The 13,152-nt window shown below is 39.5% G+C and overlaps 1 protein-coding gene across 1 annotated transcript; it reads left to right on the plus strand.

Annotated features, from left to right (window-relative positions):
- Positions 1-208: 208 nt before the first annotated feature.
- LOC132278251 (uncharacterized) lies at positions 209-10,958 on the plus strand. Its single transcript, XM_059780053.1, has 2 exons — positions 209-265; positions 10,587-10,958. Exons 1-2 carry the CDS (start codon positions 209-211, stop codon positions 10,956-10,958), a joined length of 429 nt encoding a protein of 142 aa, XP_059636036.1.
- The last annotated feature ends 2,194 nt before the right edge of the window (positions 10,959-13,152 follow it).

Genomic DNA, 13,152 nt, shown 5'->3' on the forward strand with positions numbered 1-13,152 from the left:
GTTACAAAATCAAGTTTAAAGGGGGGTGTTGAAAAATAAACTTGATTTTAGTATTTAATTAATCATTTTTAAGTATTTATCTTACATAGTGTATGTGGGCATTTAGTATGTTAGTGTGTAGTAAATTATCTTAATAAGAATTAGTATATGAGAGTTAGTGTGATGGTAAAGGTTATGCAAAACCAAAGGTCATGAAAGTTAAGTCTAAATGGTTATGGATGGTTGTGGGCACTCTTTTGACTTTTCAAATAGTCACGCTGGTAATGTTTGTTTGATGTAGCTGGGCACTGTGATACCCCTCGGATCCGAGACACGGGTTGATCAGGCCCAGGCCCAAACCCGAGGGAATATCAAACAATTAATATTTTATAATGAACACGGAATACAAGATAAATTATGTAATGAAATTAAAGCTGGAAGGAACTAAAAATAGAATCCGCAAAATATAATAATTATTAAAATCCATCAAACCCAAACTCCAAAACTCCATCAGTTTACAACTTGGGAATCCATCTCTAGTGGACCCCTATTAAACATCCAAACGGAAGATAGAATAACTGTAATAAACGTCAAGAAATAAAACTATAGAGAGAGCCCTACATCGTCGGATAGTGAATAGAGACCTCTGCTCAGCACGAACACGTCTAAGCCTGGAACTGTCGTGTACCTGAAAAATAGAAGTGGGTCAGGCCCACGCGCAAGTTCTATACTACTACAATCCAAACAGAGGCCCGATACGCATGTACATCCTAAACAATTCAACAATAGCTGATAGTCCGTAAATATATATATAGTCACACTAAAGGACTCTCACTGGACTACAGACCGGTCTCAACCTGAATAGAGGTAACATGCTAAAACGCACACGAAGTGGGCATATGTACCTATACCTAAACAGGGTACACCTCCAACCATCGTAGCCAGCTACACATCCCGATGCATATACGCTCCCTAGCCATCGGTCCTGAGGCTCAAGCTCATACCGAGGCACCATAACAGTACATATATAAAATCCATCCAAAATCCCTGGTATTGCCGCTCAACAAGTAGTTGCCATGACAATACAAATCCACGGGACTTAACTTTTAGTTAATCCCATCCTTATTCCAAGTAGGTGGGTAATGGTATTGTTTTAAAAACCAAACCCATCCTTAGTATGCCACCGTCCCATACCGGTGCCTACTTTCCAATCCTCCAGTAGTCAATAATACCAATAAATCAAGTATATATCAACTAAATTCCAACATCCAACATTCAATGTTAGCAGTGATAAAATAAGCATTGATAAACAGGGTCACAACAACAACATATACATACCCAATTTAAGTTGTTCCCTTTAGTCTGATATAAAGACAGAATTAACTAAAACTTCCATTTAACACCTTACAAATGACATACGGATATGTAGGGTATGTATCACAAAATCCTAACCTCCACAGTTGATACTAACTGTGATAATGTAAGCATCAAAACAATATTCACAGTATGTATGTAGACATGCTCAAATTATAGTGTTCCACAAAACCGATCTAGTGTTAAACTCAAATCCTCCTAGTATTTAAGTTTCAACAGTTGCTATTATAGAAGTTAAGATAGCTATCATCTAGACCAATCCTTCCAATAATTTATACTAGCAGTGGTAAGGAAAAACGTGAACCACAGAACCACAATGCATCCACAAACATGCTTAGTCAAGGTTGAACAAGCATACAACACTACTGTAACTACCAGTTTCATAGCAAAACAGATATCATTTTAGTTTGGTTTAATCTTCATTAATCCTGGAATCATTTAAGAGTGCAAAGAGTATGAAGCCTAAGGGAAAGAGTAAGGATAGAATCTTGCCTCAGAAACTTTTGTTTAAAGTTTCAACGTCGTCTTCTTAAAAAATCCCGGCGAGTTCGAAAACTCGGTTACTGTTCAGGGGTATGAAACACTATTCCTGAACTCAAAATCTGATCTCCACCGTTCAGATTGTGCGACACTGAGTCATGAACCTATCTTCCAAATTTCAGCTCGATCGGACCACGGATAGTGGGATCGGATGTTTGATGAAATTTGGGCAGAATGGAAAAAAAACCTGTGCGACCCAGTTACTGTTCACGAGTACGAATCACTGTTCCCGAGGTCAAACTCTGATCTCTACCGTTCAGATTGTGCGTCACTGAGTTGTGAACCTCTCCTTTAAAATTCAGCTCGATCGGATCACAGACGAAGCGGGATCGGAGCTTTGATCAAACCTTGGCAGAATGTGAAAAACTGCGTTTTTCCTTCTCCACTTCCACAAAACGTGTGCTTTGTTTAAAAAAACCCTACACAGACGTCTACCTTATACTTATAGAGTTTTCCTAAACCCTAGGTTCATTTAAGTCCAATACACAATCCTAACCGGCCCATCCAATTAACGTAGAAACTTACGACGGCTATAATATAAAACCCTAATTTATACTGTAATTAAAACCCTAGTTAGATGTATTTACCTAATTACCCTATTCACTATTAAATACTTAATAAATAATCTAATTGAACAAAATAATAATTAGTAAACCCAATTAAACCAAATAAGACACACATAAAATAAGACACACATAGAATAATTAAACCAATTACACTTAAACCATTAATGCCAATTAAATAATTAAAACACTAATAAGTAATTCCAATCAAATAACTAAATCAATTACACTTAAACCATTAATGCCAATTAAATAATTAAAACACTAACAAGTAATTCCAATCAAATAACTAAAAATAAATATCATTTAAATAAATTAAATCACCACAAAAGAAAACAATTAAGCACCTAATAAAAAAAATAATGACACATAATCAAATAAAATGCACTTAAATAATAAATTAAATACCATTAAATATCAGGAATATCCTTTTTAAATTAGGGGTATTACATTCTTCCCCCCTAACAAAAGGAATTCCGTCCTCGGAATTCACTCTTACCTTTTTCCAAGATTTCAGGAAACCGTGAGCGAATGACATCCTCTTGTTCCCAAGTGGACTCAGACTCATTGTGATGACTCCACTGAATATGAACCAAAGGAATAACCTTATTACGAAGAATCTGATCTCGTCGGTCGATAATACAACACGGTGGCTCTAAATAAGTTGCATCCGGCTGCAACGCAATCTCCCCAACATCGATATGCTGATACCGATCCTCATCTCGAAGAAATTTTCGCAACATGGAAACATGAAACACGTTGTGGACGCGATCCAAAGTATCTGGAAGTGCCAACCGATAAGCAACAGCTCCAATGCGATCCGTAATCATGAATGGACCAACAAATCGCGGTGACAACTTCCCTTTCTTCCCAAAGCGCATAACACCCTTCATAGGAGACACTTTGAGTAGAACCTGATCCCCAACCTAAAACTCCAAAGCCCGAGTATGACGATCAGCATAGCTCTTCTGCTTACTTTGGGCAGTACGCATGCGATCTCGAATAAGAGCAATCTTTTCAGAGGTATCCTTGATGAACTCAGGACCTAAGAATCGATTCTCTCCAACCTCCATCCAACAAACAGGTGACCGACACGGTCGACCGTACAATGCCTCAAATGGTGCCATACCAAGAGTCTTCTGGAAACTATTGTTATAAGCAAACTCCACAAGTGGCAAATATTCCTCCCAGTGGCCCTTGAAATCCAGAACACACGACCGAAGCATATCTTCCATAATCTGATTCACCCTCTCAGTCTGTCCGTAGTCTGAGGATGATAAGCAGTACTAAGGTGTAACTCCGTACCTAAAGTCTGCTGAAAACTCTTCCAAAATCCAGATACAAAGCTCGAATCCCTGTCCGATATAATAGACAATGGAATGCCATGTAGCTTCACAATTTCTGAAATATAAAGCCTCGCCAACTGCTCCGAAGTGTAATCAGTGCAAATAGGCAAGAAATGAGCTGACTTGGTCAACCTATCCACAATGACCCATATGGAATTATGCCCCTTGAAAGAATTTGGCAACCCTTCCACAAAATCCATAGATATGCTCTCCCATTTCCACTCCGAAATTGGTAGTGGCTGTAGAGCTCCTGGCGGCCTCTGATGATCAATCTTAACCATCTGACAAGTACTACATTGAGAAACAAAAAGAGCAATGTCCCTCTTCATACCTGCCCACCAAAACTGCCGCTTCATATCTTGATACATCTTATCGCCTCCTGGATGAATAGAGAACTCAGAGTGATGAGTCTCAGTCATCACATCCTTCCTCAAATTATCAGCAGAAGGTACCACTAACCGTCTTTTGTACCTTAAACCTCCATCAGCCCCAACATAGTAGAATGGAACCTCTCTGGAAGCTATCTCTGCGACCTTGTCGACACACTGCTGATCGGTGAGTTGTGCTTGTAAAACCTTGCGAATGATGGAAGGTGTAACCACCATGCAAGCCATAAAAGCATCCGATAACTCATCCACACTCTTTAAAGCATTCCACTCAGTAGTGAATAGAGCAGAAAAACTACCAACAGGTCGGCGACTGAGTGCATCCGCCACTACATTCGCTTTCCCTGGATGGTACTGTATAGAAAAATGATAGTCTTTTACAAACTCCAACCACCTGCGCTGTCTCATATTTAGCTCCCGCTGAGTGAACAAGTACTGCAGACTCTTGTGATCACTGAATAATCTGAAGGACTCACCCAACAGATAATGCCTCCAAATACGCAAGGCAAAGACCACTGCTGCCAACTCCAAATCATGTGTTGGATAATTAAGCTCATGAGGCTTAAGTTTCCGATATCCATAAGAAATCGGTCGCTCCTCCTGCATCAATACACATCCAAGACCCTGCAACGAAGCATCCGTGTAAACAAGATACTCTATCCTGCTCTGCGGAGTAGCCAGAACAGGTGCAGAAGTTAGCTTCCTTTTCAGCTCATCAAAAGCTTGCTGACAGTGTTCATCTCACACGAACTGTACACCCTTCTTGGTCAGATGAGTGAGTGGTCCTGCTATCTTGGAGAAACCCTGGATGAATCTCCTGTAATATCCTGTCAGACCGAGAAAACTCCGAATCTCAGTAGGTGATGTAGGCTGTCCCCACTCAACCACCGCTGAAACCTTGGCCGGATCCACTGCTATCCCCTTTTCTGACACCATGTGACCCAGAAATTTCACCTCCCGCTGCCAAAATTCACACTTCTCGAACTTGGCATATAACTGGTGCTCACGAAGTGTCTGCAAGATTATGCGAAGATGTCTAGCATGATCGTCCTCCGACCGAGAATAGATCAAGATGTCATCAATAAAGACAATAACAAACTGATCCAAATAAGCCCGGAAGACTCTATTCATTAAGTCCATGAATACTACAGGTGCATTAGTCGTCCCAAACGGCATAACTCGAAACTCATAAGAACCATATCGCGTGAGAAATGTTGTCTTAGGAACATCCTGCTCCCTGACCTCAGCTGATGATACCTAGAACGCAAATCAATCTTGGAGAAATATGTGGCTCCCCTTAACTGATCAAACAAGTCATCAATCCTGGGCAAATGATTGTTACGAATCGTAACCTTGTTCAACTCCCTGTAATCTATACACAGACGAAGCGAACCATCCTTCTTCTTTACAAACAGAACCGGTGCTCCCCAAAGTGATGTACTCCTACGAATAAAACCCTGGCTGAGTAACTGTTGAATCTGATCCCTCAGCTCTCTTATCTCTACCGGTGCCATCCTATAGGGTACCCTAGCAATAGGCGCAGTGCCTGGAGCTAAGTCTATCACAAAATCGATCTCGCGACTAGGTGGCAACCCTGGAATCTCCTGAAATACATCCGGGAAATCCTGTACAATCGGTATGTTATCCAATGACACAGTAATCCCCTCCTCATTTTCCTCCTCCACATGGAATAAATAGGTGCTACCGCCCCCTTTAGAACGTGGCATAGCTACTATATACATATCCTGACCAGGTATGGTAAAAATAATAGATCTATCAAAACAAACAACTTGGGCATAGTAGTGAGACAACCAATCCATCCCAAGTATCACATCATAAGTGTGCATGTCCAGGACCAATAAATTGGTTAGAAATCTGAGTCTGCCAATATCTAGTGTCACAGGCCCATCACTCTCATGTATAATAGCTGTATCACCCAATGGTGTAGAAATACCCTAAGGTCTAGTGCATACCCTCATCCTCATCCCAGACAAAGCAACAAAAGTCCTAACTACAAATGAGTGTGTAGCACCCGTATCAAATAAAACACGTCCATGCAAACCATGAATTAGAAACTTACCCTCAATAGTCTGAGGTGCCTGAACATCCTGTGTTATGGGGTTATACACCCTGCCATAGTGCAACTACTGTGGTGCCTGTCCCTGAGTCTGCGGCGGTGCCAGTAAAGCCAGATGTGTCTGTCCCTGAATCCGTGGAACCTGTGGAGCTGGTAGAGGCACTGGCGCCCTCTGTCCCTGCTGCATATACTGTCTCTGTCCTTGTCCTTGTCATGCTTTAGGACACTGCCTGGTGGTATGACCATACTCTCCACAAGTGTAACAACTACCCTGGAAAGTACCAAATGGCCTCCTCTGTCTGTTAGCCTGTGGCTGACCCTGTCCTGCCTGTGGTCCCCCATTCTGTTGCCTCTGAGTAGGTGTCCCATTCCGGTGAGCATCTGAACCACCTTTGTGCTTATTCCAAGGCTGTTGTTCTTGGAACTTGCCTTTGTCATTCTGCTGGTGACCATTGCCATTCCCCTTTTCAGCTGACTGATTAATAGAGTCTTTATCTCCCCGCTTCTCACCACGAGCCTGTTTGATATCCACAGTCAACTGATACTGTTGTAGAGCTGCGTCTACCACCTGAGCATTGGTAGTATAGGCTGGACTACCTGTAATAGCTCTCTTGATAGACCACATCAGTCCCTTGACAAAACTGTTGCGCTTCTTCTCCTCTGTATCCACCTCCTCCGGTGCAAAGAGAGACAAGCGTGTGAACTGCTGCTCATACTCCGCCACTGTCATGTTTCCCTGCTGCAGACTTAGAAACTCGGTCTTCATAGCTGCCCTGACTGCATAGGGAAAATATTTCTCATCAAAGCGAGCACTGAACTCCTCATAAGACAATGTCATCCTCTCCTCTGAGGTGGTAACTGACTCCCACCACTGTAGTGCATCCCCAACTAGCTTGAAAGTAGCAAGTATCTGCTTCTGAACCTCCGTGCACTGAACCAAACGAAGATGACGCTCAATGTCCTGTTTCCACTGGTGAGCTGCTCTCGCATCGGTTGAGCCTGAGAACACAGGTGGACTCCCCTTTGTGAAAGAGCTCCTAGCCTTTCCCCAAGAATCCGTCTGAACCACTGGTGCTGGTACAGGTGCCGGCTGTACCTGAGGCTGATTCCAAAGTGCAGCTGTTACTCCAGCCTCTATAGCCCGAGCAACGAGGTCATTGAGGTGAGGAGGAATCTCTGGATCTCTGACCTGGTCCAGAGTCTGTTGAACATTTTCCTGTTCCTCCTGAAACTGATCCATGTCATCTTGAAACCCAAGTCTTTGCTGCTCTTCCTCCATTTGCTGACGCCGTAGGAGATATTGTTGCCTACGTGCCGTTCTCCTTTCCTTCCTAGTTCCTTGCATGTTCGGTCCATTTCTAGCGTTAACCATCTGTTAACACGAAAAGACAGACGTCAGTACCCTTTCTATACGAACCATAAGGAATACAATGAATCCTAACTTAAGCTCTATTCAAGAGAAAATGCTACGCGGAAGACTTAATACGAAAACATCCTAGAGACACTTGAACCTGGAGTGCTCTGATACCAACTGTAATACCCCTCGGATCCGAGACACGGGTTGATCAGGCCCAGGCCCAAACCCGAAGGAATATCAAATAATTAATATTTTATAATGAACACGGAATACAAGATAAATTAAGAAATGAAATTAAAGCTGGAAGGAACTAAAAATAGAATCCGCAAAATATAATAATTATTAAAATCCATCAAACCCAAACTCCAAAACTCCATTAGTTTACAACTTGGGAATCCATCTCTAGTGGACCCCTATTAAACATCCAAACGGAAGATAGAACAACTGTAATAAACGTCCAGAAATAAAACTATAGAGAGAGCCCTACATCGTCGGATAGTGAATGGAGACCTCTGCTCAGCACGAACACGTCTAAGCCTGGAACTGTCGTGTACCTGAAAAATAGAAGTGGGTCAGGCCCACGCGCAAGTTCTATACTACTACAATCCAAACAGAGGCCCGATACGCATGTACATCCTAAACAATTCAACAATAGCTGATAGTCCGTAAATATATATATAGTCACACTAAAGGACTCTCACTGGACTACAGACCGGTCTCAACCTGAATAGAGGTAACATGCTAAAACGCACACGAAGTGGGCATATGTACCTATACCTAAACAGGGTACACCTCCAACCATCGTAGCCAGCTACACATCCCGATGCATATACGCTCCCTAGACATCGGTCCTGAGGCTCAAGCTCATACCGAGACACCATAACAGTACATATATAAAATTCATCCAAAATCCCTGGTATTGCCGCTCAACAAGTAGTTGCCATGACAATACAAATCCACGGGACTTAACTTTTAGTTAATCCCATCCTTATTCCAAGTAGGTGGGTAATGGTATTGTTTTAAAAACCAAACCCATCCTTAGTATGCCACCGTCCCATACCGGTGCCTACTTTCCAATCCTCCAGTAGTCAATAATACCAATAAATCAAGTATATATCAACTAAATTCCAACATCCAACATTCAATGTTAGCAGTGATAAAATAAGCATTGATAAACAGGGTCACAATAACAACATATACATGCCCAATTGAAGTTGTTCCCTTTAGTCTGATATAAAGACAGAATTAATTAAAACTTCCATTTAACACCTTACAAATGACATATAGATATGTAGGGTATATATCACAAAATCTTAACCTCCACAGTTGATACTAACTGTGATAATGTAAGCATCAAAACAATATTCACAGTATGTATGTAGACATGCTCAAATTATAGTGTTCCACAAAACCGATCTAGTGTTAAACTCAAATCCTCCTAGTATTTAAGTTCCAACAGTTGCTATTACAGAAGTTAAGATAGCTATCATCTAGACCCATCCTTCCAATAATTTATACTAGCAGTGGTAAGGAAAAACGTGAACCACAGAACCACAATGCATCCACAAACATGCTTAGTCAAGGTTGAACAAGCATACAACACTACTGTAACTACCAGTTTCATAGCAAAACAGATATCATTTTAGTTTGGTTTAATCTTCATTAATCCTGGAATCATTTAAGAGTGCAAAGAGTATGAAGCCTAAGGGAAAGAGTAAGGATAGAATCTTGCCTCAGAAACTTTTGTTCAAAGTTTCAACATCGTTTTCTTAAAAAATCCCGGCGAGTTCCAAAACCCGGTTACTGTTCAGGGGTACGAAACACTATTCCCGAACTCAAAATCTGATCTTCACAGTTCAGATTGTGCGACACTGATTCATGAACCTATCCTCCAAATTTCAGCCCGATCGGACAACGGACGAAGCGGGATCGGATGTTTGATGAAATCTGGGCAGAATGGAAAATAAACCTGTGCGACCCAGTTACTATTCATGAGTACGAATCACTGTTCCCGAGGTCAAACTCTGATCTCTACCGTTCAGATTGTGCATCACTGAGTCGTGAACCTCTCCTCCAAAATTCAGCTCGATCGGACCACGGACGAAGCGGGATCAGAGCTTTGATCAAACCTTGGCAGAATTTGAAAAACTGTGTTTTTCCTTCCCACTTCCACAAAACGTGTGCTTTGTTTAAAAAAACCCTACACAGACGTCTACCTTATACTTATAGAGTTTTCCTAAACCCTAGGTTCATTTAAATCCAACACATAATCCTAACCGGCCCATCCAATTAACGTAGAAACCTACGACGGCTATAATATAAAACCCTAATTTATACTGTAATTAAAACCCTTGTTAGATGTATTTACCTAATTACCCTATTCACCATTAAATACTTAATAAATAATCTAATTGAACAAAATAATAATTAGTAAACCCAATTAAACCAAATAAGACACACATAAAATAAGACACACATAGAATAATTAAACCAATTACACTTAAACCATTAATTCCAATTAAATAATTAAAATACTAATAAGTAATTCCAATCAAATAACTAAATCAATTACACTTAAACCATTAATGCCAATTAAATAATTAAAACACTAACAAGTAATTCCAATCAAATAACTAAAAATAAATATCATTTAAATAAATTAAATCACCACAAAAGAAAATAATTAAGCACTTAATAAAAAAAATAATGACACATAATCAAATAAAATGCACTTAAATAATAAATTAAATACCAATCCTTTTTAAAATTAGGGGTATTACAGGCACTATGTGACACCTACAAGTAGAAAGGAATCCCTCCCTTCCCCACGCCACCCATATCGAGTTTGTTACTTCTCAAAATTTGTTACGTAAATATTTCAGATACCAAGGATTTTTTTTTTTTAAATAAAAAATTAAACTATATTTATTGATGCTAATAACATTTTTCATTTTGGTTTTCTAGAGTTCCAATGGAACCGATGTCAATGATGACGACAGGCTGCTTCAATGTGATTCAGAGAACATTAGAAGACAGAAATTTGAGGCCATATTAAAAATACAGCAAGAGAACAGTGGCTTAATTGAACCCAAAAGAAATGAAGTATTGTTGCCGGGTATGTTTCTTCCCCAGCCAATTGCACCTCCCACAACTGTGTCGGACAAAGAAGCCACGGAGCAAGACCAAGATCTAGCAGTGAACTCCGGAACAAATTTAAGCGGTTCCATGAATAGGCCTAGCACCAGTGGGCAGAGAAACTCGGGCATGAGGAAACACAGAGTACGAAACTCAAGAAAACCAGTCAAGCAGTGGATCAAGAAAGACAATGGCACTTGAAATAAGCTAGGAATGAAATTTTAAAGTTTTTCTTGGTGCTTCCTATAGCTATATTTGAAAATCAAAAATCAAAATGAAAAAAATATGTTTCTTTCATCAATTGACTGACTGGTTAAAATCTGGCTTATAGATTTATCATGTCCCTTTTTCTTTGTATAATGTATCAAGATACTCAAATCTAGAGTATGAAATACAAATTCGTATGAATTTCAAATTTTGATTTTGTTGTAATTTTCTTATCTAATCCAACTGAAACCAAAGTACATTCACATGATCAAAGTTTTGAACCCCCAAATAATTGTTGGTAGTATGGAGGTCGCGTAAACTACATTGCTAGAAAAATTTCCAACCAAACAGATTTTGAGACTCAAAATTAAAGGCGGTTTGCTATTCCCGTTCTCTGAGTAGGGTTCAACTCCACCCTTATTCCGGGGCGGGTTTGTAATTGGTATGCCATTTCTGTCCCTACTCCTGTAGACAATGTACCGACTTCGCCCCTCGAACTTCGTTTACTTGCGGGGCGGGTTACGTTACTTTTATTATTTAGTAAGAAAAATTAACCCAATGTGTTCAAATTGGGCTGATAAATAAGCAGCCCAACTTTTAAATTACTAAGGACTGAATATTAATATATCAACTAACCCTTGTAGCAAAGTAACAATAAATTGGCCCTATAGAACTTGCAATAAGTGGCTTCCCCCTGTCTGCTAGCAATCCGACTAACTACAGTTAGAAAATGGTCCCCCTGCAATTTTCTCTCTTTCTTTCTCTTCTAAAATAGTTAGCCATTTATCATTTAAAAAATGTAGTTATTTTCATCATGAATTGTCATTTTCTCCTTCTATGTCCTAGTTGTTGACGCTAAAATCGGCTCCTTAGATTTGATCTTAAATTGATGTGATACGGGCGTGCCAGAACCAGTTGTATGGTTCGAGTTTGAGTTGTCAACTGCAGTCTCTTTGAGAATATTGATTATCAGGTGATGCGAGGAGAAAGAGAATAAATATAACTCCTCTTTGAGTTCGAATTACCTTAATTAAAAGGACTTTATCAGTGAATAATATATAATAATAATATGAGAATAGAAAGGGGAGAAAATATAGATATATAAAGTGATAGGGAGAAGAGATAAAGAGACAAAGATATAGGGAGAGAAATAGAACGAGACTGAAATAGAGAGGGAGAGAGATAGAGATAGCAATGATGCTATTTAGGGAAAATATTTGAGAAAGTAACAATAATAATAAAATGATTCTGAGGGTGTAGGACCTCTATCTCAGCATGCCTCCTTGATTATTTATAGAATAAAATGTTAACAAAAAATCCTACACATAAGCATTCTAGTTACATTACAACTCTATCACAACTAACTATAAATTCAAAATAAACTAATCCTATAGATAACCCAACTAACTATAAGTTTAAAATAAACTAATTCTAAAGATAAACATAAATATATAACTTACATCAAATAAAAGATAAATACTAAAATTATAATCCCTATCCATTAAATAATTCAAATGGTTCAATCTCTTTTGCCTCTGAATGTATCTTTTGTAACCTTTTCCACGTGTCAATTTATACCTAAATTGGTTGCCATGTCATTAATACAAAATTTACCAAAAATGGTGTCAACAATGCCCTCCAATTTTAAATGTCTTATCGACTGTCGGCCGCTCAAACCGATAAGATATTTGAAATTTAAAGTACATTGGAAGGAAATTTTGAACAAAGGTTGCGCTAGTCACTTGGAATCAGATTGCAAGTCAACGAGCTCCAAAGCTTTATTTCTTCTGAATCACCTCTAAGATGACCTTTATTTCATATTAGCCAAATTTGCCGATTTAGCTTTTTTCCTAGATTTTCAGACAGTTTACCGATATTGTCAGCCTAACCAATGAAGGACTTGCCCTCCATGCATTTTCCAACTTCGCTAGCAAATCATGACTATGATCTGCAGAAATTAAATTATTGTGAAGCGTCATTCTAGCTGACCTGCCTATTAGTTATATTAGATGAATGAAATTGTGCCAACAAGGAGTTTTCTCAGCTGATTTCCTTTCAGCTGATTTTGCCTCAGCCAATTTTACATTCAGCTCAATCGGCAGGACTGTATTACGCCCAAAAATTCATTGATTGGCTAACATGACCTCACTATAATTAGCTGGCTGAAGTAGAGGGTATGAATTAACTA

The sequence above is a fragment of the Cornus florida genome, unplaced genomic scaffold (genome assembly GCF_030987335.1).
Source record: "Cornus florida cultivar Cherokee Brave unplaced genomic scaffold, ASM3098733v1 CherokeeBrave_3.0.0_Hap2_Chr10, whole genome shotgun sequence".
In the NCBI taxonomy this organism is placed as follows: Eukaryota; Viridiplantae; Streptophyta; class Magnoliopsida; order Cornales; family Cornaceae; genus Cornus; species Cornus florida.

Excerpts from the sequence above, each read along its gene's own strand:
- LOC132278251 (XM_059780053.1), top strand. The coding sequence starts at position 209 with ATGGTTATGGATGGTTGTGGGCACTCTTTTGACTTTTCAAATAGTCAC. Across the intron at positions 266-10,586 it reads CAAATAGTCACGCTGGTAAT|AGTTCCAATGGAACCGATGT; the intron begins GTTTGTTTGATG and ends TTGGTTTTCTAG.